This window comes from Echeneis naucrates, chromosome 19 (genome assembly GCF_900963305.1).
Source record: "Echeneis naucrates chromosome 19, fEcheNa1.1, whole genome shotgun sequence".
Lineage (NCBI taxonomy): Eukaryota > Metazoa > Chordata > Actinopteri > Carangiformes > Echeneidae > Echeneis > Echeneis naucrates.
Window position 1 is genome coordinate 9,056,977 of NC_042529.1, and position 24,387 is coordinate 9,081,363.

General features: G+C 41.1%; 3 protein-coding genes across 5 annotated transcripts in view; 1 reads left to right on the forward strand and 2 right to left on the reverse strand.

The window, feature by feature from the left end:
• On the reverse strand, positions 1-12,274 carry LOC115059524 (transient receptor potential cation channel subfamily M member 4-like). The gene is made up of 28 exons (XM_029527025.1): positions 11,968-12,274; positions 10,832-10,893; positions 10,548-10,725; positions 9,961-10,141; positions 8,828-8,997; positions 8,344-8,521; positions 7,587-7,651; positions 7,268-7,501; positions 6,125-6,227; positions 5,912-6,033; positions 5,434-5,727; positions 5,208-5,309; positions 4,804-4,932; positions 4,523-4,652; positions 4,152-4,297; positions 3,838-3,950; positions 3,580-3,690; positions 3,373-3,422; positions 3,055-3,293; positions 2,790-2,905; positions 2,427-2,559; positions 2,169-2,343; positions 1,871-2,036; positions 1,599-1,780; positions 1,249-1,381; positions 1,083-1,155; positions 489-579; positions 1-333 (listed from the first exon to the last, which is right to left on the reverse strand). The coding sequence occupies exons 1-28, from the start codon at positions 12,049-12,051 to the stop codon at positions 302-304; spliced, it is 3,792 nt and encodes a 1,263-aa protein (XP_029382885.1). The 5' UTR covers positions 12,052-12,274; the 3' UTR covers positions 1-301.
• Positions 11,941-23,199, forward strand: LOC115059526 (synembryn-A-like). Of its 3 annotated transcripts, XM_029527027.1 has the most exons (17): positions 12,085-12,214; positions 13,075-13,206; positions 13,429-13,607; positions 16,093-16,271; positions 17,641-17,731; positions 17,806-17,853; positions 18,230-18,247; positions 18,336-18,425; positions 18,521-19,137; positions 19,546-19,681; positions 19,831-20,019; positions 20,306-20,400; positions 20,666-20,816; positions 20,919-21,014; positions 21,146-21,290; positions 21,725-22,004; positions 22,418-23,199. In XM_029527027.1, the coding sequence occupies exons 5-17, from the start codon at positions 17,642-17,644 to the stop codon at positions 22,548-22,550; spliced, it is 2,088 nt and encodes a 695-aa protein (XP_029382887.1). In that variant the 5' UTR covers positions 12,085-12,214; positions 13,075-13,206; positions 13,429-13,607; positions 16,093-16,271; position 17,641; the 3' UTR covers positions 22,551-23,199. The 3 variants fall into 3 exon arrangements, with proteins under 3 accessions (XP_029382886.1, XP_029382887.1, XP_029382888.1); XM_029527028.1 differs by lacking the exon at positions 16,093-16,271; XM_029527026.1 differs by lacking the exons at positions 13,075-13,206; positions 13,429-13,607; positions 16,093-16,271 and having other exon boundaries at positions 11,941-12,214.
• irf3 (interferon regulatory factor 3) overlaps positions 22,398-24,387 on the reverse strand; it is a 5,815-nt gene continuing 3,825 nt past the window's right edge. The window contains exons 10-11 of the mRNA XM_029527029.1: positions 24,234-24,352; positions 22,398-23,852 (exon numbers count right to left, since the gene is read on the reverse strand). Of these exons, the coding sequence (XP_029382889.1) occupies positions 23,739-23,852; positions 24,234-24,352 (233 nt within the window). The 3' untranslated portion in view covers positions 22,398-23,738. The remainder of the gene's footprint in view (positions 23,853-24,233; positions 24,353-24,387) is intronic.

Here is a 24,387-nt window from a genome sequence, read left to right on the forward strand (position 1 = left end):
TATATATATATATATATATACACACACACACACACGTATATATATGACATCTTAAATACAGACAATTGTCTTTGTATCAGAGTAAAATAGATTGCACAGTTAAAACATAATCTGATGTATTTACTCAGCAGTGTAACAGGAGATTATGGCATATTTTATTTTTAAGAAAAAAAAAAAAAACTGATCCACTCAGACTTTTGGGTGAGTGGAACAAGAGCAGCCCAAGTAAAAGTTACTTAGCAAAATCTTTTACTGAACCTGAGAAAATCTTTTACTGACCCTGAGCATCACCAATGCTGAATCAGGTGGAACTGGAAGAAGGAGAGAATGCATCTGTATAGAGGAGGAAGCACAATGATGTGGTGAGTGAAGCAACAGGTGTGATAAGGTATGAATGCATTGAGCCCAACATACTTTCATTCCAACATGTAGACATGTTATTGTTTCAAGGCCAAGCATGTTCTGCCTTTTTTCCCTTTTGTATGTACCTCTTGATGGTGGAGTCCGAGGAGGTTTGAAGGTGCTGCCTTGAGCCAAAGTATCCACGATCCAGCTGAGCGCATGTGAGCAGTACTCCATCTGAAAAGTAGTAATGTATTAGCAAAAATGATTCCAAAAGAAATAGGTAATTTCCAGCAATGAAACACCTGAGGGAAACATTTTTGTCTTTGTCACATGATGGGATTTTCTAACCATATATAATTGAATTCTTTCTGAAACCAATTTAGCAGTAAAAAAGGATATCACTATGATCAAATCATAATAATAACTCATCATTCAGGTAATACACTTTTTTACTGAATGTTAAATGAAAAGTACAAGACTGTTAAATAAGAGGCAGCCAGTTAGCTTGGTTTAGTATCGAGGCTGGAACTAGAAGGAAACAGTCAGCCTGTATACCAGTATATCAAAAGGTGACATTATGTCTCGTTTGCAGACAATAGAGTAGCTTTATGTTTACTGTACATGTGTGAGAGTGTTGTCTTCTCTTCTAACACTCAGCAAGAAAGCTATCTTTCCCAAAAGCACAAGCCATGATAATTAACAACACAAATAAAGAAAACAATTGTATTTCATTTTACCTCATTCTCCAGAGCCCTGAGTCTGTGGTCAAAGTCTCTGCCTTCAGTCAGATGTTTAAGCAAACCATCAACTCTACAAAAGGAGAATTTTAGCTCAGGATGTGGGGGGTCAGCAGATAAGGACCTTCCTGCTCATGTATGTGTAGGTGTATTAATGTGCTCTTACCTGACAGACATCCGTTTGAGCCTCTCTGAGTCACTGCTTTTCTGGATCTTGGCCTGTGCCGTCAGGAAGTCTTCCTTTTGAATGGTTTCCCATGTCATTAACCTGTTAGCTTGTTTCCCTCTTAACTGAAGGACTGTTGGAAAAGCCAAAGGTTTTTAATCAGCATCACTGAATTCAGCGACTCAACAGCAGTTAATAGATGCACTGAATTAGGTAAGTTTCACATTGATAGAGACTGAACAGAAAAAGCTTGAAACATATTTACACATTTTCATGCAAACAGTGTTTCATGTTTGTTAGGCATAAAGGCTTTAATTAGACCCACTGAAGATTCCTGTACAAATACTGACCAAAATGGTGGATCTTGACCGAAGGCACCTTGCGGATGGCCCTCTTGATAAAGAGGTTGAGGTGAGAGAGGATGATAAAAGGCGGTGCCAGAGAAGGACGGGAGTGGTACTGAACTACTAAGTTATAGCGCTGAAACTTCCAGTAGATGTCGCTGTTCGCTTGCACTTCTGAGAAGGTGTAGCTGCGCAGACACAGGCAGAGTTAAGAGGGTTGCGGGGAGGATTGACACACCTGAGACAGATTGATGAACACTACTCCTCCTTTCTGTTACCTAAACATGGCAATGAGCAGGTTGATGAGCAGGATGTTGGTGACCAGCAGATATACAACCAGCAGAATTACCACCAGCCAGTTACTGTAAAGAGTTCTGCACGGCTCTGCACCGTCCTCAATCAACGTCACGTTGTGTGTGCACGCCATATCCCATTGTTTCCCCACTGGCATTGACACAAACACAGAGAAGATCTGACTAAATTCACATTATTGTGAATTTAAGAGAATGTCAAAGATGCAGTGATTGTGAAAAATTACTTTTTTTTCTATTTGCTGCATATATACAGCATACATACCATCTATCTCTTCAACAGGGATTTGTCCAAAGATGTGCAAATACGGTCTGTAGAAAACCCGGCGGAAGATGCGATCAAGTTGAGGGTCATAGGAATAAAGCAAAGCCTGATTGGCCACTCCATATGCCATGAGCCACACCCCCAAGAAGAAGAGGAAGAAGAAAACATCCTTCATCTGAAGTAGAAAGATCAACAGCCTTGTTATCATCATTAAACTCATTGCATACCTCATGATGTGAGTAAAATGATGTGTCTCACCATTTTGCCAACAATGATGATTTTTGGTCCCAGCTGTTTGTGGATGGCAAAGATGTGAATGAGGCGAAGGGTGAAGACCATGTAATCCACACAAAGGACATCTCGTCCAAAACCATACGACCAGTGGAACATCCTACAACCACAGTGAAGCACACAAACTGTGGTAACAACAGCCAGAACAACACTTTCTTCAGAATTTACATTTTCTACATTTTCATTGTGTTTTCACAGTAATCCTTATGAGAAAATAAGGTTTTGTTTTAAGAGGTCCCACGCTCAGTTCATTGAGAACAACAGCCTTGATAAATATTTTTGAATAATGCCATATCAATAATAACAAATATGTTTTGTATGAAATTGCACCTGCAGATTAGTCCAATGATGAACAATATGATGGCAATGAGGTCACACTTGTTCCAAACATCTTGTATGTACACTCTGATCCTCTGACGCCAAGTCATTGTCCCCAAGAAGAAAGTCTTGAAAAATTAAAAAAATAAAAAAACTCAAAAGTGACATTCACTTAAAAGTGCATACAAAGCATTTAATCACAGTTACCTGGAAACAGAATAAACAGAATTTAAATTCATTAAACATTAAGTATGAGATAATATCTCCTGTCACTCACCTCCCTGATTTCCTCACACACAATGGTGAATACCCAAAAATACAGCACATATTCAGTGATCGCTGGACCAGAAGGTGGAGGGGGCTTGAAATCCACCAACAGCACGTAGGCAAAAAGCAGGAGGAAGAGGAAATACATCAGGACGTTGCCCAAAAACGCGGTAACAGGTGCAAACCAGAACTGACGCCACCTTGACACAATGAATGGACGTTTTGGTGGACTGTGAGAGTGAGGTATGCCTGAGAAGAAAGTCATTGAATATGCATTAGGAGCTGATCACATCACATCGTCAGCCTTTCCTCTCCTCTGAGAACTCACCTTTGATGGTTGCTGTCCTCGGAGAGTGTGCTTCCTGCATGTCTTCTTCACTAGTATAACAACACAATTTAACTTAATTAGAACATTACAACAAATGTAAAGCTGTGGGTCACATTTAAAAGGTCAACCAATGCATACCAAAGTTGCCTACCAATTGCAGAAAAATATATCTATAAAATTACACTGAGTAATGTATATGTGTATTACATGTGCTTAATGTCTGAGAAAGAGAAGACAGTGGTGCCGTAAAGGCTGTCGTCTCGGCCAAGCCCGTCCTCATTACGCTTCTCTCCTTCTTGCTGCTGCTGCTCATGTTTCCTACAAGGTAGCAAAATTCTCAGAATAACACAGAGACACCATTGTGCTAATACAAAGTATATATTTGTGATTTAGATCAAATGGGCGCCAGTTCTGGGATCTCAATCCTCCGGATGCGAATATTTACTGTGAAATATGAGACTTTACCTGAAGGAGATAAGGTTGGTGTAGCAGAGGATTGGGCAGAAGAAGGTGAGCACGAGCTTCCACACGTTTGTGCTCCTCTTCATGTCTCCCCACCAGATCTGGGACAGAAGAGACTAAAGGAGAAGAAACGGCGACCAGTTCAGCTTTTTCAAACATGGTAACACTGTATAAACATAGATTCCAACTAATCAACCTACAGATTGAAATGTTTACATCAGACAAAGCCCAAATAGAACTGGCACAATAAAGTATTAATTTGGTTCCAATACTGTTTTTAATCCGTCTTTTGGACATGCATGAACACAGTGACACACCTGCACTCCGTCATGACTGAAGAACAGACGTGCATCAGCGCTCATGCCCATCTGGAGACAGGTGGTACGACCCCAAACTGGTGACTGCCTAATGAGCAGGGTGAAAGAGCGACTCTCGTTGCTCCGATAGCAAGAGCTAAAGATGTCTGGGAAGTCAGATAGCAGGTGGAGTTCAATGGGCATGCATGCATTGCTTCATTTGATACAGTTAAAACCCTTGAATACCCATCGACCCAAAAATGAAAAAGCTGAATCACTTTTCATTCAAGAGGTGACCAGTCATCACTGAGGCTGTGCAAATGTCTGACATCTGATCATATTTTTTTAAATCACGTATTGTTAAACAGGTCATCAGTGAATGACCATCTTACCATGTGCCAGGTTCTCAAACCTCTGGGCCAACTCCTTCATGGAGAGTTTGGTTTCAGTCTCAATCTCCATCTTTGACAGTTCTCGAAGGATCTTACAGCCACCCAGAGCACTCAGCACTGACTCTCCTGCCTGGAAGAGACATGAGAAATATCAGACAAATTCCTCTTTAAACAAGTAGTGACAGGATCCATAGCCTTTTGCAATACAGTCAGTGGATTTTTGTTAATAAGTCTGTCCTGAGGCTACCAACTACTAACTGCAGAAATATAAAGAGATTCACCATCTCCCAGAAGAAAGTGGCCATGTTGCTGCGGTTCTGCAGGACAGCCCAGATGAAAAGCGAAACCCAGGGGAAGAGGCAGCGATTGTCCCGGTACAGGCATTCTCCACGCAACAGCTTACTGGCACGCTGGGATCAATGCAAAAACAAAATAGGTGACAACACAGGGACATTATACTCAAACAACACAATAATGATAATGTGAAATGTCCCCATGCAAACTTTAATTCAAACAAATACAATGGATCAGCCATAAAATCTACCCTTACATACTACAACAATAATAATGTACAACTACCATTATCACATTTATAGAGGTGGATTTTTTTATCAGATTGCATTAGATTTAATGTTTGTGGCATAACCAGTGAGGGTATAATCAGAGTTTGGACGGTTTAGAGTACCCGAAGAGCTCTCCTCTTAGATGTGATCGCCTCTAAGCCCAATGCATCATAGTAGAATGGCTTGCAGACGTCACCCATTAACAGCTCCAGGACTCTTGACACCTAAGTATAGAGGAAGTTGAATTGCAGCACAAGAATGAGAGCAAATACAAGTATTTTCATATTATTTCTGAAATGATTGTGTAAAAAGATAACAAACAAACAACTAACGGCACGTAAAAGGCACCTCAAAAAGGCTGATCTGAGTTATTGGCCCACTCTGCATCCTCTCTGCTTTTTTTTTAGAGGGTGAACCATGCTGGTTAGTGGCAGTAGACACTGTAGTTCCAAGCCGCTCCAAAAGGTGGCGATGTAGCAGATAGTAAAGCAGTGTCCCATCAGCCACTGAACGGTAGAGGCTTTCCAGCCTGCCATAAGTCAAGTAGTCCAGGATGTTGAGGCCATTTTCAGTGAAAAGACGCACAAACTGAGGCTTGTCATTGATCAGGGCGTCTGTCATCGACTCTTCCAAGTCATCGTACTATGGTTGGACAAAAGTGTTTATTACAACTACTTTGATGTTAAGACTATTTTTTTCTTACTTATTTAGGAAACGTGTCCCTGTACATTCCTTAATGTCTTAATTTGCTACAAATGGCACAATACATCACAGTAATAGTATTCTTCCGATTATAACATCTGATGTGTGATCTTCCTTCCCTCACCCTCCAATGGATGTCCCCATTGAAGAGTTCGCTCTTGGCAATGTCGACCCTGTTCCACGCAACTGCCAGCTTCAACTCCTCGCTGTAAGGGCTCGCATTCACTGACGCACGGTGCTTACTAGCTGAAAAACACAGAAGCACATCCCAAATAATAAAATAAAGACAGAACGTTTGAACTCGTCATCATATGACTGACTTTGTATTAATTTTTACCTCCCACTAAGGTTTTGAGCAGGACTCTATCAAATTCATTTGGGCCCTCCTGCTCTCCATGGTAGATTGTAATCAAATCTCTGTTCTGGTAGATACTCAGAGCCTGGAGACAGAAGAATAAAAGCACAAAAGTGAAAGATATCAAAAGAAATTATAGAAATGAAGGATATTGTCAACTCTGCCTATGTTGTATGAGCAGCATATCAGGCATTTAAAGATTTGACCCTTCATGTTTGAATAGAAACAGTTAAGATTAGTGTGACCCCAATCAGCTCATTAGTACATAACTACATAGCACTAATTTAAGTACTGGTTGCATTACTGCTTCCATAAACATTCGGGCATGAGTCAAATACCTCTGAGGCAGCACATGATACTGGTGCCACATAAACAACACGTCTTTGTATCATGAGTTCTGTAGATATAAATAGTAACATTTGCTCCTCAGTGGACCCTTTTATGCTGAGACATCACAACATCAGAAACACAGCTACAGCTAATAAGCTTAATTATATTTAACCAGTAATTTTGTTTCTGTCAGTTTCCATTTAAATAAAACATGGGCCATATTTCCAGTGTAGCAGAGGTTTGCAGTAGATTTGGAGAATAAGTGAATTCAATTTTATATACAATACAAATTGGTAAAAGCCAGCAGTTTCTGTAATCTGGGACAAACTGAGGCCAGAAGAATTTGTAGGACAACGAGGCTACAAGTCTATCAACATGCTGATATTTTAACTCTTCTTAGAGTCTTGGCAGCAGTGGGAATAAAAATGTCACTAATCCTTAGGGATACACTGAAAGAAAGAACATGAAGTAATAAAAAAAAAAAAAAAGACTAGGAACTACCACTAGGAAGCATAATATGTCCAGCAAATGAAATGGCCATGTGCTGATTAAATTATGAAATATCTCATGTTACTAAAACTAGAATCTTGACCTTATGTAAAAAAACTAGAGATCGAGGATTTATTTAGGACATTTTAAAACCCCAGAGATCATGAACACCACAATTAAACTTCTTAGCCAGATGTCCACAACAAAACACACCCGCTGTTGAACATATGAGATGTAGAAAACTCTCAGGCCTTCTTCTTCCTGTTCTCCATGTCAATAGCTGCAAAAAATTTACATAGCCCTTACTTGTTCGACTAGTTTGTCTGTCTCCGCTTCAGAAGGGAAATACTTCTTAACCCGCTCTGTCACTCTGTCCTTCAGATCAACACTGGGGCCGGCCTCGCTGTCACTCTCGCTGGAAGACTGGACCACCGGGGCTGGTGCCAAGTTCTCCAAGACATCACTCAAGAAGTCAGCTAGGCCTCCTGAACCAGCCAACACCAGCCAGGGCATTTTTTTCTTCAGTGAAAGATCCACTCTCTATCAGGACCAGAGATGGAACACTTACTTATGGAATATGGCATCGTTAAAAATATATGTTATTATGAAGTAGCATTGACTGTACCTGCAGCAGGTTTGCCTCCCCGGATATCAGCATACAAAGCACAGGGATGTCTATGCTGCCGCTGGCTACAAGAATGCAAATGGGTTTGTTTGTGGGTTTTTTTTTGTTTTTAATTTTAACAAATTCATACAGCACATGGTAAATTGTTTACTTCTACTGACTTGACTTTAAGGGGCCCATTATGATCACATATACAAATTAATAGAAAAAAAAATGTACTGCATATTTTTCTGTTTAATGTAATGCCAGTTTTGAACCATATTACCCACAAGAGCAGTTTGCTACATTTTTGAAAACTCTCTACTTGATTTTACATGTTGAACTCCGTCATGAATTCATGCAGTAGCATGCAGCGGCTTTCTTCCTGTAGATACCAAAGAATCATCTTATCATCACGTGCATCAGTGAAGAATCACCACAAGAGGGCCAGATCCTTTCATCCAGGGCTGGATGTGAATGTTCATGGGTTGAAAAGATACCTATCAGCTATTTCATCTAGACACAGTTTTTGGTTGATTTTGGTGTAATGCTTATGTGCACTGTTATTCTGGATTATGTCATCATTTATTCATGTATGCATAATGGTTTCTCATACCCAGTTCTACCAGCTCTTCCAATGATTGATGAATGTCAAAATGAAAGCCAAAAAGAAATACACCCTCAAGTCACAAGTGTCATAATCTTTCACAATGTGAGCAATTAAGTTTTCATTTGTCATTTTGTGGTGAAGTAAATGATATTTAACTATGCCTCTCACCCCAGATGCCAGTGCGCTGGTGGGAGATGTAATCCTCCAGTTTGGCCCTGAAACCTGTATCCCCACCCCTGCGTCCCACACTCCCATCATCTACCAGCAGGAAGGCCTGGTAGTTGTTGTCCAGGCAGCACATGTCACGGGTTGTATTCTGGACATAGTATTTAGCAGGGAAGCTGCCCTGTAAAGGAAGAAGAAAACAGATTGGTATGACTGTAATGTTTCTTCTAAAAAAGTAAAAAGCTACAGTGCATTTAATGCCATCCTTGAATTATCAGTTATTTAATTAAGACTGCAGACTGTCCAAATGAACAGTATTTATACTTTGAATATTTTTTTACTAGAAAACCAGACAGCCAAAAGGACAGGTAAATTACAATGTTCAAATTTTTCTGCTTATTTAAGAGTTGAGGAGATATACTTGACATGTTAACAGGATATCTTTAGGGGTTGTAGAAAACTGGAAATATTTGACGGCAAGTACAACCTGAGGGTTGACCAGCTGCTGCCTGTTGTGCACCAGGCCCCACGGAGCGATGCCCAGAGCCACCACCTTGTTGAGGGAGACAGACGACGCTGCAGTGGCATGATCCCTGACTGCCTCCCCAACACATCTCCCCACCCCCTCACGCAAGCCTGCTGTCAGGATCCATGCTCCTGGGTGGGAAAAGATCAACAGGAAACGTGTAAAGAAATTGAAAATCGTCAGTTTTTAATACTCAATGCACAACCTCTGCATTAATACTTAAAGCTCTTGAGAAAAGTAATTCATTCACACATCTGTATTTGTGTTTCTAATATAATAAAAATACCTTGGCCCTTAATCATTTATTAGAAGTTTTAATAAGCTTAAGCTTAAGAGTCATGGACCTTGGCCAGAAGGATACAAAAGAATGGCTAACAATTTAATGTTCCAACAGTAAGTAGATTGCATGAATGCAGATTTTTAAAAGAGGTCATTTTAAAGTTTGTACAAGAAAAAACTTGCATGCAAGACAAAATATTAATTTTTATATGTCTATTTGTTACTGTGCTGTGATCTGAACCCTTTGAGAGAACAGCTAGTCAAAGTGACCACTTTGACTGGAGATCAGTATCACCATGTGCCACCTGCACTTGGCACAGTAGCCAGGAGGAAGTGGCCATTGTGATACCAAATTAGGCTGAGACCCCAGAGACTCGTGTAGTCTAACAGCAGTGCATTTTGCGATGGCTGTATTTTTCCTTTTAAAACCACTAGGTTTCTGAGATTGATCAGACTTCCTACAAACCTCATTCAAAAGCCCCTGCATAATAAAAAAATACACATTTAAAGGGGGATCAGTCTTGATGCCTTAAAGTAAAAAAAAGGTTTAAATGGCATATCTTGTCATCTTTTGCTATTTCAACCTTCATAGAGAAAATCCAAAATAGATTTTTTAGGACGATGGCTAAAGTAACTGATCTAATCTGAATATAATCACATGCAAGGTAAATGAGTTCCCCAGTTGAATTCATCAAGATACTGGCATACTGACAACATTACTGTTGACTGGTTTGCAACCTGTGAGCCCTTTCGGCAGGCTTTGAAGTGGTTTTTTATTAACTCCAGAATCACAGTTGGGCTCATGATGTGATTACCTGTGCTTTGCGAGGCTTTCACCAGTCCCTGTCTGAGGACCTCTCGTACCCAGGTCTTCACATTTGTCCTTCCTTCTCCACCAACAACAGAAACCACTAGATTGGGTGCAGACAGGCCCCAGTGGATTGTCATCAGGGTGTAGACCATAGATGGGGATGTGTCCCATGACAGACGCAGGAACTGAGAGACCAAAGAGAACCAGTGTTGGGAACCAACATGTTATAAAATTTAGAAAATGAGCCTTAAGACAAATGTAATAATTTTTTGTACAGTAACACGAACCCTCAAATCATAGAAATCATACAAGTGTCTACTATTGGTTACAATAGACCAAATGAGCTTCTAATTATAATTGATGAGCTAACTTTCAGAACAGGTATGCATTTGTCTATACAGATGCAGCAGCAGGTTAGCAGTTAGGAAAAGCAGGAAAATGCTACGTGTATTTGAACCATTGCTTAGCCTAGAACCTGTGTTTAAAACATTATTGCCATAGATTTGATGGCAAAGTTTTAGACTACAGGAATAAAGAATTCAATTAACCATTAAGAGCAGACTTGTATCAGGTTGACAGAGAAGTACTGACATGGCTATGCCTCTTGCTGGCTCCTGCAAACTGCACCTCTCCAAAGGCATCAGTCGGGTACTCAGAGGAATGCTGGGCGCTGTCCCAGTGGTTGACAATCGCGGTGCTGAAATAGTCACCGAGAGCCACAGACCCATGGGCATCTCTTGCACCCCCGCACTGACACAGCGCACCATTACTGCAGTGAGAAGATGATACATCAATGCAAAATTAGGTATGACGTATCACCAGTCTTCAGAGAGATATTCATATCATACGGATATGTATTCCAGAGGTCACAGTACCTGAAAGAATCTTCTACAAAGGTGGTGCACACTCTTTTCTTGAAGATCTTGGGGATCCAACTCTGGAAAAACAAGAAAGTCTAACTGAGAACCGTCGACCTTGGTTCTGTGAAATACCTGATGATGGGCTGCACCTACATGCTACTCCTAAACACCTGGCTGTGACTTTTGACGCGTTGCTGTAGTTTCAGCTAGGTGTGTAACACCATGTAGTTCATTCAGCTATGCTGTGCTGCAATGTTTTTTCAACTACCTTAGCTGGAATCTCTTTATTATTTTCAAACTAAACCTACTCTGAATCCATGTAATTGCGTCACCTCCCTGCCACCATTGCATCAGTAGGCATGTGGTTATGGGATTGTTGGGATTGTGTCTCTCATGTCTGACAGGTAAACCACACGTTTCAGCTGACGGAGCGGCTCCGTTCCGTTTAGCTGTGTCTCCAGTCTTGTTCCGGAGCAAGCGGACCGAACACCTGAGCCCTGGAGCTGCCTCCACTAAATGGGACGCAGCCGTTAGTAATGTTTAAAGTTACACCCGTGTCTGGCATGTAAAAAATATATACACAACTTTGACTTCTGGTTTTATTTGTCTCACAGCAAGACGATAGTATCTGGATATTAGCGATGATTTGCTCTGAGTTTAGCTTAAAATACAAACCTTATTGTTTACGTTGGTCAGAGATTGTGTAGCCTGTAGCTGACAATATGCTGGGAAGTGCACATAATGTCATAAATGTCTGATTATTGTGTTTGTTTTTAAGATTAATTCACTGATAAAGCCTGTCGTGGTAAAAACTAAAACTAAAAATAAAAAAATAAAAAAAAACAGCGGTTCCGCTGTTAGCTACTTTACAGAGCACAACACTAACATTAGCTTAACTTCCGTAAGTATTCTGACTCAAACTGGCAACAAAATGCGATAGAAAGTAGTTTAATTTGGCTGCAAAACGTTCAAACACACCATTTAGTTGCAGCTTGGGGTGTATTTACCGACCAAACCAGACCCGACAGTCTGAGTCATACTGACTCACAATCACGTTTCGTTACTAATGAAACGACATCCTCTTTTTGAAATACTCACGAACAGGCAACACAACAGAAGCCGCCGTGTAGTTGTGCAGAAAGCTGACCCACCTGGTCCTTCTCAGATTTACGGATTTTCTCCTCCTCCCCTCCTCCTCCTCCTTCTCCTCCTCCTTCGCCGGCTGTGTCCCTCATGTTGTTTCCCTGTTGTTCCTCGGCCCGGGGGGATGCACACTTCGGGGTCTCTTCCTGACCATCCTCCGGTGGACGGACTAACAACCGGGGCGGATCTGCGGCGGCTCCGTCCTGAAGCGTCCCCGCAGTCAGGCGGCGGAAGCCGGGCTCGCAGGACAAACAGGTGAGGGTGTGGTTCCTGCAGGAGACACACTGTTGGCAAACGACACCCTCCAAAGTTTGAAACTAGGTGGGGCCAGGACAAAAACCTCAGGCATTCACTAACGAAGATGTGAGCTGGGCTGCATGTCGATTGGAGTCAAATTACAGCAATACGTTTATCCGCTCTCTGGCAGAGTGATGTGTTAAACTTCCCTGGTTTGCCTGAAGTCACAGGTTTTGCTACAAACGGAGGCATGCTGAGGAATTTGCTACTGTCATGGTTGGCTAAAAATCACATACTGAAATGGCCAAAGGCCCCTGAAGCGGCCCCACACGGCACAAAGCCAGTATTTTACACATCCACCTTTAATCAGAGTAATTGTTAGTCATAATCTGATGATATTAAAAGTCAAGAGTTTCTAAAAACATACCCTGTATCATCATCCCAAAGGTAATGTCTACAGTGACATTGCTGATTTGAGATCCTTATTTACTCATCCTGTTTTTTGTTTTTTGTTTTTGTTTTTTTTCAAAAGCCCCTAGACAGTTTGATTCAGGTATATTGAAAAACTCCACAAAGTTATGTAACATTAGTTATTTATTGAAAAATACATTTAAATTATGTTAAAATACAAATAATAATAATACGTTTTAAGAAGTACTGTGATTTGGCATTTCACACATTCCAACAGCCATATTCTGTGTGCTTATTCAGCATAGATCCATAAGTACCAGTCATTCAGAACACAAACAGAGATATTTGGTTTTAAATAGATCGAGGCTCCTCAACCTCCTCCTCAGTGCATTACTTTTGCCGTTCAGCTGGGCCCTATTTGCCGTATCCCCACGAGCTGTTGGCCAACTTGGACTTATCTCTTCCAGGTTTGTTGAGTTTGAATAAGTCATTGGCGAGGTTGTGTGTCTGGCACGTCCCGAGCTTGCAGCCTTCTTGACGTGCACGTCGTGGACGCAGCTTCTCTGCCATGCTGCCAATGATAAAGTGGAGAGAAGAAGGTAGAAGTTAAACACAGGTTTTCAAAACTGCAAAATATATTTTTATAAAAAAACATATAAAATACATTTGGATGAATGTCAACTATATTCATCCAATATCCATATACTCTGCAATAATTGCAATAACTGTATTTGTTTGCAACTATATGCACATTTACTACTATTTACAGTCATTCACAGAAATGTTTTGATATTCTATGCTCTTTCTTACTTGTATTTGAGTGGGACCAGGCCAAGATGTTTGTCTTCTGAATGAAACAAGATGATCTTCAGTGCTTGAACATGTTGCTCCTGAGCGTCCCTTGAGGTTTTCATTTCTGAAGCCTGAACAGTGTCCCCAGAGAGGACAGTGTTTGTATCTGACCTGTGTTCAACAAATGAGACATAATATGCATTGTAAGGTAAGATACAGATAAAAAAAATGCTGACTTCCTCTTACTTTTGTATTTCTTCTCTCTCATTAGCTGTAGATATACTGATGTTTTTCACTTGCCTGTGAGTTGGTCTGAGAGGTGAGGCAACACTCAAAGGTACCGTCAGGAACAGCAGAACTGTTATCTCCATACTGCCTATGGCAGAGAAACAATTAGTGATGCTGAGGAGAAATTATCTCTTTCATATCATCAAAGTATTTTAAAAAAAATGGTCTTTGGGACTTAGTATTTAGCTTAAGGGATACAGAGACGTGAGCATTTGTGACCCAAAAGTCAATGAACATATCTATAATGCATTACAGACGTCCTCCAAGGAGCATTAAAAACATGTGCAGAATGAAACTTACCACAGAGAAAATGTAAAGAGTGAACCATTAATCCAGATGTTCAGTTGGAGCTTCTGGCTGATGGTTTGATGCCCAAGTCTGTTATCCTCCTCCACCTCTGACTCTTTATAGTTTGACAGCAGGGTGTGGGGGTGTGTCAGTAACAGCCATTGTACTGTGAGACCAACACCCACACTCAGAATTAGTCAGTTATCCAAAGAGTTTTATACTCTAGTTTCAAGATAGTAATGTAAACAATCTTCCAACAACAGCGTCCAAAACGTGACATTTTTCCGGCAGTGACCTTGTATGATGTGTGATTTACACACAGTTTACATTGTTTGCTATGTTCGCCCAACTCCCCCTCACCCCCACTGATCCACATCCTCCACCATCCCTTGCTCATTCTCACTCCACTTGTTGTCAGACAATTGTTACGATTCTTTCATTTCCATCACCTGCAGGAAGTCTGCAGAACCCAAAATAACCCCAATTTTCCCCCAGGCTTTTCTTTATCGCACCTTTTTCCGGTGCCTTTATCCCTTGAGTCACTTTTACCATCAATGTGTTTATTCCTGAAATGTGTTTACACCCATACAGTGTTTGGGAAAACAAATGCTTGATCTTTATCCTCAAAGATGTTTTAATGTTTTTTCATTAAATTGCAGCAGTTCAGGTTGGTTTTTTAGTTTGATCAGCCCCCCTATAAATAGTCATAAAAGTAAGAAGTTGTTCGATATTTGCCACATTTTAGCCTATCTCTAGGAAATGATCCCATAATTTATAATGTTTTAATAATACAGATGAACAGGGAGACAGAGTCGCGTATTTCCTATGTCAGCACTCTCCCAGTATATACTGCTTCTTTCCAAATCACAGCTTCCCACCTTGGGTCTATTGTGTACCTTTCCTGTGAATACCAGCTGCGCAGTTTCTGTTGTCAGAGTAATGCGTTTAGTCATCATTTACGCATTCGAGAACGTTATTAGTCAAATGATAAGTCAGTCTTATGATTTAGAATAATGAAGAAACAATTACACCCATAAAGAGTTTCCTCTAAATAACGGTGTACATTTACATGGATACTGTGCGACGTGTAATCTCTCTGCTAACCAGTTCCTGAACACCTGCTGCCTCCCAGCCGGAAGCAAACTGACAAATAAGCATGAGCAGGCATTTTTTTTTTTTTTTTAATCCAAGAAAATGCAGTCACCATTTGAAAACAAAGGTTTCTCATAAAAAGCTGGAATGAATGAATATTATTGTGGTATATGTTGATATAACACTGTCATTATTTCTTTATAACACATTATAATACAGGTATAATTAGATATGTGGGTTTGTTATTGCATTTGGTGTATAAACATGTCATAAATCAGAAAGTGGGCTATTTAACTGGCTGGAGGCTGATAAATGCTGCTGTGCATTTCTCCTATAATATGATAAATTTACCAAAACAGCTATATTTGACTTTTTTTGTAAATAAAATTTTAGGCTTTAGAAAAGTTTTGCCCTTTCTCATGAAACTACTTACTTGTCTTGCCACAATGTAAACAATGTAAATGTGAAAAGCAAGATGTCAGCTCACACACACACATATATATATATATATATATATATACGTAAGAAGGTCCATTCTCACTGTATATGAGATATAGTCACTAATAACCGATTCCAAACAGGCCCCGGATGATGGGGGTAAATTCAAAGCCCTCCAACGCGTTTGCAATCAAAATTTTTATGAGAGAGGAATAATAACATTAAGAAATGTAAGAATAATAAACGCACAGGATAACCATAGTGAGTCTGTGCAGAGCCCAAGTCACTAATTAAAGTAAATTAACATTAACCTTTGGAAGATTACATGGGTCATGAATTTACATTTGAATATTTGTTATGATGTGTCAAAATGACTGATAGTCATAAGGAGGATAGCCATGAATTGCATACATCCATAACAGTGGTATTTTTTTTCCACTGTAAAGGTCACTGACCACCATCAGCCTTGTTGACATCTGACAGCTCAAGTGTCTAATTCATTTTAAAGGAATATGCGCTGACTTCTAGGAGTGCGCTGTGACTTTTCTCCTGCTATCGTTGACGCACTGTGCATCCTGTTGTTGTAGGCCTGCAGCTAGCAGCCGGCCTTTTCGGCCTCTCTACCCTGTTTCCTCCACCCACTGGGCACAAGAGTGAATATCCTGCCAGGAAAACCTGTCTTTCACTCGCATATCATCTTCTCACACTTTTCATTTTAGAGTACACTGGAGACCTTTTACTTCAAGTTTGTTAACATCATTTTCAGGTAACATACTTTCAAGCATCATATACCAACCATGACATGAAAATGGGTGAGGGGTCCGGCTGTCTTTTATTTACTGCAGCCAAACAGAAGGTTTTATTCCAGTATGTGAGCTGTCATCCCTTAGCTCAAATTGATTCATGTTTCAGCTGCTCTGAATTAGCACCATCTGTATCTTATGGTGGAAGTACAATGTTAAAGTTATTTTTAGAATAAACAATTGCACACATACCATAGCATCAAAATATCTGTCATCTTGTGGGGCCAGACATAAACTTTGTTATAATAAAGAGCGCACAAAATGTACACCACTGTGCATTTTCTTATATGATTAACTAAAACAAAATCTATTCACAGTTGTTTAAAGATGTATACTTTAAGCTGGAAAATATTGATGCGGCTTCGATGTTTTTCAAAACCCGGCTTAGCAATCAGCAGCTCCAGTGTGGTTATGTAACAGCAAGAGAAACATACCAAGAGTAAAATCTTAGTTGTTATTTTAGTGACTCAGGAGCTATTAACAGATTTGAGTAAGATAGTGCATTAAAACACGATACAGAAAGAGAGAGTGAGAGAGAGATGTGCAGTACAAGTCTCAGAAACCTCTGAAAGGCCAGAGGGTCAACACTGAGAGATATAAGCTTCGAGTCCATTAGTGGATTATAACCATAACAACTCCATGGCTTCTGCATCTCTCATGGATTAAAGAGAGAGAGAGAGAGAGTGTTAGGCTGAGTGAATGAGGGTGACTGGAAAGCAAGTGAACTGAGTAAATTCAAAGGTAGAGTACGGCGCTGTGGACAGGTGGGCTGAGAAACACCAGGAAAGAAGCTGTAGCTGCAGGAGTAAGAGCACTTTGGTCTGGAAGAGTTAAGGAGATTTTGGCATATCTCCTGTACATCAGTTGGCTGATAGAAAAACTGTCCAAGGTAAGTTTAGACATATCTGTAAAAGTCGACTTGTCATATCTTTGTATCTCCATTTTTTTATTTATGTAAAAATAAAATAAAATGCATTTAAGCGCTATAGATGATTGCTTTATAGAAATGAATTTAATTTTTCATTGGCCAGAAGGTTTCTATCAGGGATTAAACCAATGAGGCACAATGGTACGATGATATTTTACCAATTAGGACCTTTTCTGTTCTGAAGTTGCACATTCACTTGGTCTTGTTTCCAGTTTGAACGAAAATCGTCTCCAACATTTACTTCAGTATGTTTTATTAAATTCTTTTTACTGAAATGCATAACCTCTGTCACCATCCTTATCGTTGTTGTGTAACTTTAATTTTGTTATGGCCTGAATGATTATTCCTCTGCTTGTGTGTGTGTGTGTGTGTGTGTGTGTGTGTGTGTGTGTGTGTATGGATAGCATGGACGTGGATGTGGAGGGGATTATCCAGTGCATCAAGCAGGGGGATGAGAACGGTGTTCAGATGCAGCTGCAGGAGTTTAACAAGGAGGTAAGGTTACACAGTCTGCTGCCTGGACGTTACTGCTTATCACAGCAGCAGTCTGATGACTTCTCTCTCCACAGTTTGCCCAGTGTTTCTTCTTTGATGCAGAAGAGAGGGACCAAAGGAAGGTATGATGGATTAAAGTTTACTGTCCCCAACCAGTTCTCCTTGTATCCTTCAGTTAACCTCCCCTATTCCACTTTTCTAAGTCATCCACCCTCCCCCCCTCCGCTCCACAGTCTGTGATTAGTAATTATGCTGCATCAGTTCTGTCCTTGATCCTCTCTCGCTGCCTGCTCAGCCAGATTGAGCCCAGGCAAAGCGATTGAATAACCAGCCCACAGCTTGTTAATCTGTGCAACACTTTCACCTTGCTCATTTGTAGCCAATGAATAGTAGATCTGTGGACATGTTATCATCAGATCTGTGTTTATCTCTGCTTTAGGAATAAGTACTGATGTTGTTTTCTCTCTATTCTGTGTGGCTCACTGAAACTGACTGAAGCAAAGAAAGTTGGAGGAGGTAAAGATTGTTCTTTTAAACAATAGTTTTGAGCTGCACATGAGACCATAATGTGAACTGAAGAGTGAGATATTTGATCCTATTTCAGTTCAGGAGGAATAAACTGAGAGAGTGCACTGACTCTGACTCAGAGTGTGATGAGTACAACCAGGAGGATCGAAGCATCATCCTCAGAGAGGTAACTGATACTGTCAATGTCTGCTTACAGAGGAGCGTAGTCAGCTGTTCCTTTGCTGTTGAAATAAATGTCTTCTCCTCTGTTGCTGTCCTCAGAGTTTAGCTGTTGTCCTGCTGAGGTTTATAAAAACAGGAGGAGTTAAATGTCACCTTTTAAGAGTATCTCTGCGTACCCTGAGGATCCTGTCCAGGGATAAAAAGGTCCTGGGCCCCTTGGTGACCGATAACGCTCTGCTGACTTTGGCCAAACTAGCTGGGCTCACTGCAAGTGACACAAGCGATGAAGTCAGTGACCCTGACTCAGATTTCTACGATAACATCATTGCTTCTCTTGCCGAGGCCAAAGTTTTGCAGTGCCGCACCGATGATGATGAAGAAGAGGGCGATGCCGAAGCAAATGACCAAAATGAAGAAGGCTCTGCCTTTGATGATGATACCAAGAGTGACATCAGCAATGCCAACAGTGGAGATCAGGACAACATCAGCTGGTGTGGGAGCCACGGGACTAGCATCAATCCAATGCCCAGAGGGGGACTACATCACAAGGTCCTGGAGCGAGGGAGGAAGGACCGCAGAGAGAGCAAGATGGAGGGGGAGGATGAGGAGGAGGACGGGCCATCAGGAGAGGAGACGCACAGAAAAGAGGCCTTGAAGGTCCTGTGTAATGTGGTATACAACAGCACCTGGGCACAGGAGAGGTTCAGTGCTCTCAGGTGGGTTGTAGACACACACACATATATCGCACAGCATGCAGCCCATGATAAAACTAAAGAAGCTCTGCATTTCTGGGCTCATTTTGCTGTTCATTGTCTAATGATGCGAGCACTATTATATTGATTAACTATCAAAAAATTATTTAGATCATTTAAATCAAGCTCTTTGCTTTTTTATTTAGAGCAAGCCCTTTATTTTAGGCTCTGTGGTTTGCACCAGCATTTTACTATCACAAGGGGAGAAAGTCATTGTGACTGTAGAAGAAGCAGATGTACAGCTATTGGTAATATAACTGTACACAGATTCACCTGTTTGATTTGGGAGCAACACGTATAGCTCACCCCAGAGAATGTTACTGTCATTTGCCATAACTTTTATTTGTTTTTGCAAAATTTCTTCCCTATCAGGCTCATCTGTGGTCTCACAGAGCGACTGTCCTCCAGTGTCAGCTGGTCTCCTCCTTCCAGTGTCCAGTTCTACGAACTACGCCTCATGTTCCTCATTACTGCACTCAGACCAGAGCTCAGCACTCAGCTTCAACAGGTAGCCACAGCGACTATAAAGTTACTTTTATTTGGTGGATAATCCCACAATCCCTTATCTCGCCACCCCTCGCGACCAAGGTTCTTGTGCTGGTCTCTCTCCTGCTCTCACACACACACACACACACACACACTGTCACACTCTTCCAGGAGGGGGGGGTGTCCATCCTCACAGCAGCTTTGGAGGGCTGCCTGGAGATCCAGTGGAAGGACCAGTATGAGTGTGTCCTGAAACCAGCAGCACCCCCGATCTCTCTGGAAGCCTCTCAGCGTATCATAGAGATACTGAAAATCCTCTTCAACATCACCCACAGAACCCACAGACAGGAGCCAAGTGAGGTCAGTGTGTGTGAGGGGTGTAATGAACCAGCATCTTTCAGGCAGAACACAAATCGTTACACATACAGTGACACATATTATGGAAGTGATGTTCTTAAACTGTGTGGCCTAATGGTGCACTTTGGATACCACTGTTATCCGTCACATCTGCGAGGCGCCATCTCCTTTGAGGATGTACATACATTTGAAAAAGTTAAAAGAACAGATTAAGGCAAAATCCATGCAAACTTGACCTTAATTGTTTCAAATCTATGTTATGCATCAACCGAAATGCGCCCCCTCCCAGGCTCATGCTGCTCTTTACCGACACCTGGTGGCCATTCTTCGTCTCTGCCTGATGAGGAACTGCATGCTGCCGGACGACACTGACGAGCTGCAGGGGTGAGCATGAACCAAAGGTGGACTGAAGGAAATTTAAACAATTGCTTGATTGTTCATAACAATGATTCATATTTCTTTTCTTGATATCACAGCCGAACTGTATTACAAATTAATTTGTGATATTCACCTTATGTTAGTATTTATGAAATTTCCAGCAGCTCTGTGTTTCTCTGTATATAAGAATAATCCATCAGGCCTTTTTGTGTCCGTGATTCTTCCGTCATCCCTCATTGTCCGATCCTGTTGTTGTCTCTGAACGCCACAGTCACACAGTCAACCTGTTGTCAGCGCTGCCTCTGCAGTGTCTCGATGTGCTGCTGACGGGGCCTGTAGAGCTCGACTCAGAGCAGTGCCAGGGGGTCAACATGGACTGCGTGCGCACCCTGCTGACCTTCATGGAGAGACGTCTGGAATCGGTGAGGGCCAAAGTACTCAGACGTTCACACATAAAGATTGTGTTTTTTGAAGATTTTGTTCCAAAAATAGTGGATTTAAATTTCTTGTTGTTCAATCCTCAGGGTGAAAAGGTCAAAGAGAAGCTCACGCCTATACTCAATCTTCTGACAGAGAGCTGCAGGGCCCATAGGGAAACACGCCACTACATCAGGAAACATGTAATCATCCATGTGAAAACATGACCTCTTTAATGGAAACTCATTTCCTGTGTCATATTTTGCTTCTCACCATATATGAAGCTGATAAATGCAATTTATTAACTGACACTATAATTCATCCCGGTCACTAGATCCTGCCTCCTCTGAGAGATGTGTCCCACAGGCCGGAGGAGGGCTCCACAGTGAAGAGTCGTCTGATCCGTCTCATGACTCACCTGGATACAGACCTGAAGTACTGTGCTGCCGACCTCATCTTTGTCCTGTGCAAGGAAAATGGTATAAACAAACAAAATCCATTCCACAAATAAAATATTTCATCTTGAAACCATCCTGTAAGGTCGCTGATATCTGGTACAGATAAAGATCAATTCAAATTTTCATCCTTAAGCTGCAAAATATTTAACATTTATATTTTTGTAGCAGCTCTTTGAATCTATGCAGTATTTTTTTAAATCTTCACATCTAAAAGGTCAATATAATAATTAGATTTAAATATTCCTCTTTAACCTGTATATTTATGTATACTGCAAAAATTTAAGAGACATCTCAGAGGTTTTTTGCAGTGTTTGTCTGCACAGCATTCGTTTGTCATCAATGAGCTCTTGTGTGAAAGTGTTTTTGGAGTGTTTCTGTTTTCCATCTTTGCTGCAGTTTAGATGCCTCTATATATAACAACAGAACCAATCTAATATTCTCACTTCTTCTTCCAGTCAGGCGTTTTGTCAAGTATACAGGCTATGGTAATGCAGCAGGCCTGCTGGCCACCAGGGGTCTACTGGGGGGCCAGGGCCCCAGAACAAACAGCTCTGATGCGCTGTACTCCAGCGACTCTGACTCTGACACTGAGGAGTACCGGCAGGTCAAAGATCGCATCAACCCAGTGACGGGGCGGGTGGAGGCAGAGCAGTCAGACCCGATGGAGGGCATGACAGAGGAGGAGAAGGAGGAGGAGGCCAAGAGGCTGATCATGCTCTTTAACAGGCTGTCCAGGTCAGTGAGACGTCAAAGCTTCATAGAAACACAATTCTTTGAATATGTCTTAAACCTGTGACAAAGGCCAGTCTGGACTAATAAACAATTACATTCAGAAATAATATATATTAAATATCAACTGGTTTTAAATCCCAGAGCTGAAAAAATGAAAATAGTTGTAACCATAATAAAAAGTTTTACTTCCAAGTTTAATTTGAAATAATACGAAGCAAAGACAAAAAGAACTGCTGCAGCAAGCATCAAACAAAACAAGGCTGAACAACGACTGAAACAACTTTATGAACAAAGGAAACAGTTTAAAAGGAAAAAAAGAGAAAGAACCCCCCTTTGCTCTCTTAGTGGAGATTAAAGGACTTCCAGAAGACCAATTTTATTACTGATGATCACATCTCCTGTGTTGTCTCCTGCAGAGACAGCATTATCCAGCCAATGGGAGTGGATTCAGAGGGGAAGCTGGTCCCAATAATGGGACTGAAAGATGATTCCCCTCCTGAGGACATGGGGCCCGAGTCAAAGAATGATGGCGAAGGAGAGAAAAAGTGAAACGTCAAATCCATTCATCCCATTTCTTTATTTATTCACTGTAACTCTCTCTCTAGTTTGACATTGGTTGTAAATGATTTGTTGTAAATGTACGCACAAAATGAAAGCTATATGATGCAGTTCTCATATATACCCAGCTAGTCATTGCTGAACTTCCTTTTTGTATACTTGTATACTATTCTACTTTGGATTCATAAAAACATCAATTAGCAGTGCTTTATGATAACAATGAAATTCGGAATTAACAGTCGATCCTGTGAAAGAACTGAACTGATTTGATGGTAATAACATGAGCACATCTTTAAATATTTCAGTGAATTCTTAAAATCCATATTAGGTTAGTGGCAACCCCTAATAAAGCACAATGAAATAAATCTCTTTACAGCATTTAGAATTCTCTTTGTACTCTTATTCTCTGGCGGGTTTGGCACAAAGCTGTCCTGCACTCACGTGTATACTGACCATATTGTGCCATCATTCAGACTGATTCCAGATGTCCTTGATTCAACTTGAACTTCAGTGTACAAGCTTGACTATGACTGAACTCTTCAGATGCTTTAGCTTTTGGGACATTCATTTCATTTAACTCTTCAACATGTAGTATCTGACATTCACACGAATGCTGTAAACAAATTAATAAATACGTTCATCAGCGGGTTGATTGAAACGTTGGATGACATTTCACTTTTCACGCAATCAAATCACTTCAGAGGAGAACATGCTGTTTGCTTTACAGCACACAGCGAGTGCACTGATTTCATCATAAATACATTATTTGTGAGAACAGTCAGCTGGGTGGGTGAAAAGAGTCTGTTGAGCTCTTGAGCTGACTGACTGGCCTCTTTTCTTCGGTTCACTTTCTTGCAGCACAGTGTTTTGGGTAATGTGTAAAGGTCTCTGGACTCTGAGAGAAAGCGCACAGTACAAAGTGCACAGAGAAAACCTACCCAGGTGCAAGGAGAACCTGAAAGCACCACAAAAAAAAAAAGCCCCAGGAATCGAACTCAAAGTTTTTTTACTGTGAGGTAACTCCACTAACCATCATATCATATCAGTATTAGTACCTGTTCTATTCTACTGGGTATAAAATCAGGGTATAAAATATATAAATCTGAGATATTCTTGTCAAAGTCAGAGGTTAAAAAAATAGAGTAAACAAAAACTTTTCTTCAGGTTAAGTAGACAATATCAGCACAACTCCATCATCTCCTCCAAGGACATCTGCAGCTCTACAGACTGCAGGGAGGAGGCGCCATTATCGACAGCCATATTCTTCAGAAACTCCATCGAAGTCAGAACCACCTGAGAGGAAAAGCAAAAAAAGCACAGAGAGCAGACGTCAGATGCCACGACAAGGATTGAGAGCAAAATGTCAAATTTGAGCCTGACACAAGCGGTGAAAGACAGGAAAGCTTGAGCAGCGACAGATGTCGAGCCGGTTTCTCCAAAGTAACTGTTTGTATGAAGCTCCTCTGAAGAGGCTAAGGAGCACACATTTTTTTTCACCTGAGGGATCAGCTGCCACCTCTGCTATTCAGGCTTTGCTCACTCAGTGCTATTCATAAACACTGAAAAATGACTATCTCTGGAGGAGTGTTGCTGTGTTGTTGTTTCCGCCAAACTTCTATTCTGTTTTAAGCTCTGCGAGAGAACCCTGTTTCAATAATTTCAAGAGCCTCAAACCTCCACAGTGATGAGTTTCTTCTCCCAGGACCTGTTGTCAGGGTCAGGCCATTTCTCCCCCAGGCAGAAGAACAGGGAGGATGGAGGACTGTCCTTCCCCTCAATGAAGTTCAATATTCCTGGATGGAATAGGGACAGTTGGTCAGAGACTAGT

Excerpts from the sequence above, each read along its gene's own strand:
- LOC115059524 (XM_029527025.1), bottom strand. The coding sequence starts at position 12,051 with ATGAGGGACACAGCCGGCGAAGGAGGAGGAGAAGGAGGAGGAGGAGGG. Across the intron at positions 7,652-8,343 it reads CCAGCGCACTGGCATCTGGG|CCAGCGGCAGCATAGACATC; the intron begins GTGAGAGGCATA and ends GCATTCTTGTAG. Across the intron at positions 1,382-1,598 it reads GGTCAAGATCCACCATTTTG|TCCTTCAGTTAAGAGGGAAA; the intron begins GTCAGTATTTGT and ends CTTTTCCAACAG.
- LOC115059526 (XM_029527026.1), top strand. The coding sequence starts at position 12,084 with ATGCACACTTCGGGGTCTCTTCCTGACCATCCTCCGGTGGACGGACTA. Across the intron at positions 20,020-20,305 it reads ACAGACAGGAGCCAAGTGAG|GCTCATGCTGCTCTTTACCG; the intron begins GTCAGTGTGTGT and ends GCCCCCTCCCAG. Across the intron at positions 21,291-21,724 it reads TGTCCTGTGCAAGGAAAATG|TCAGGCGTTTTGTCAAGTAT; the intron begins GTATAAACAAAC and ends TTCTTCTTCCAG.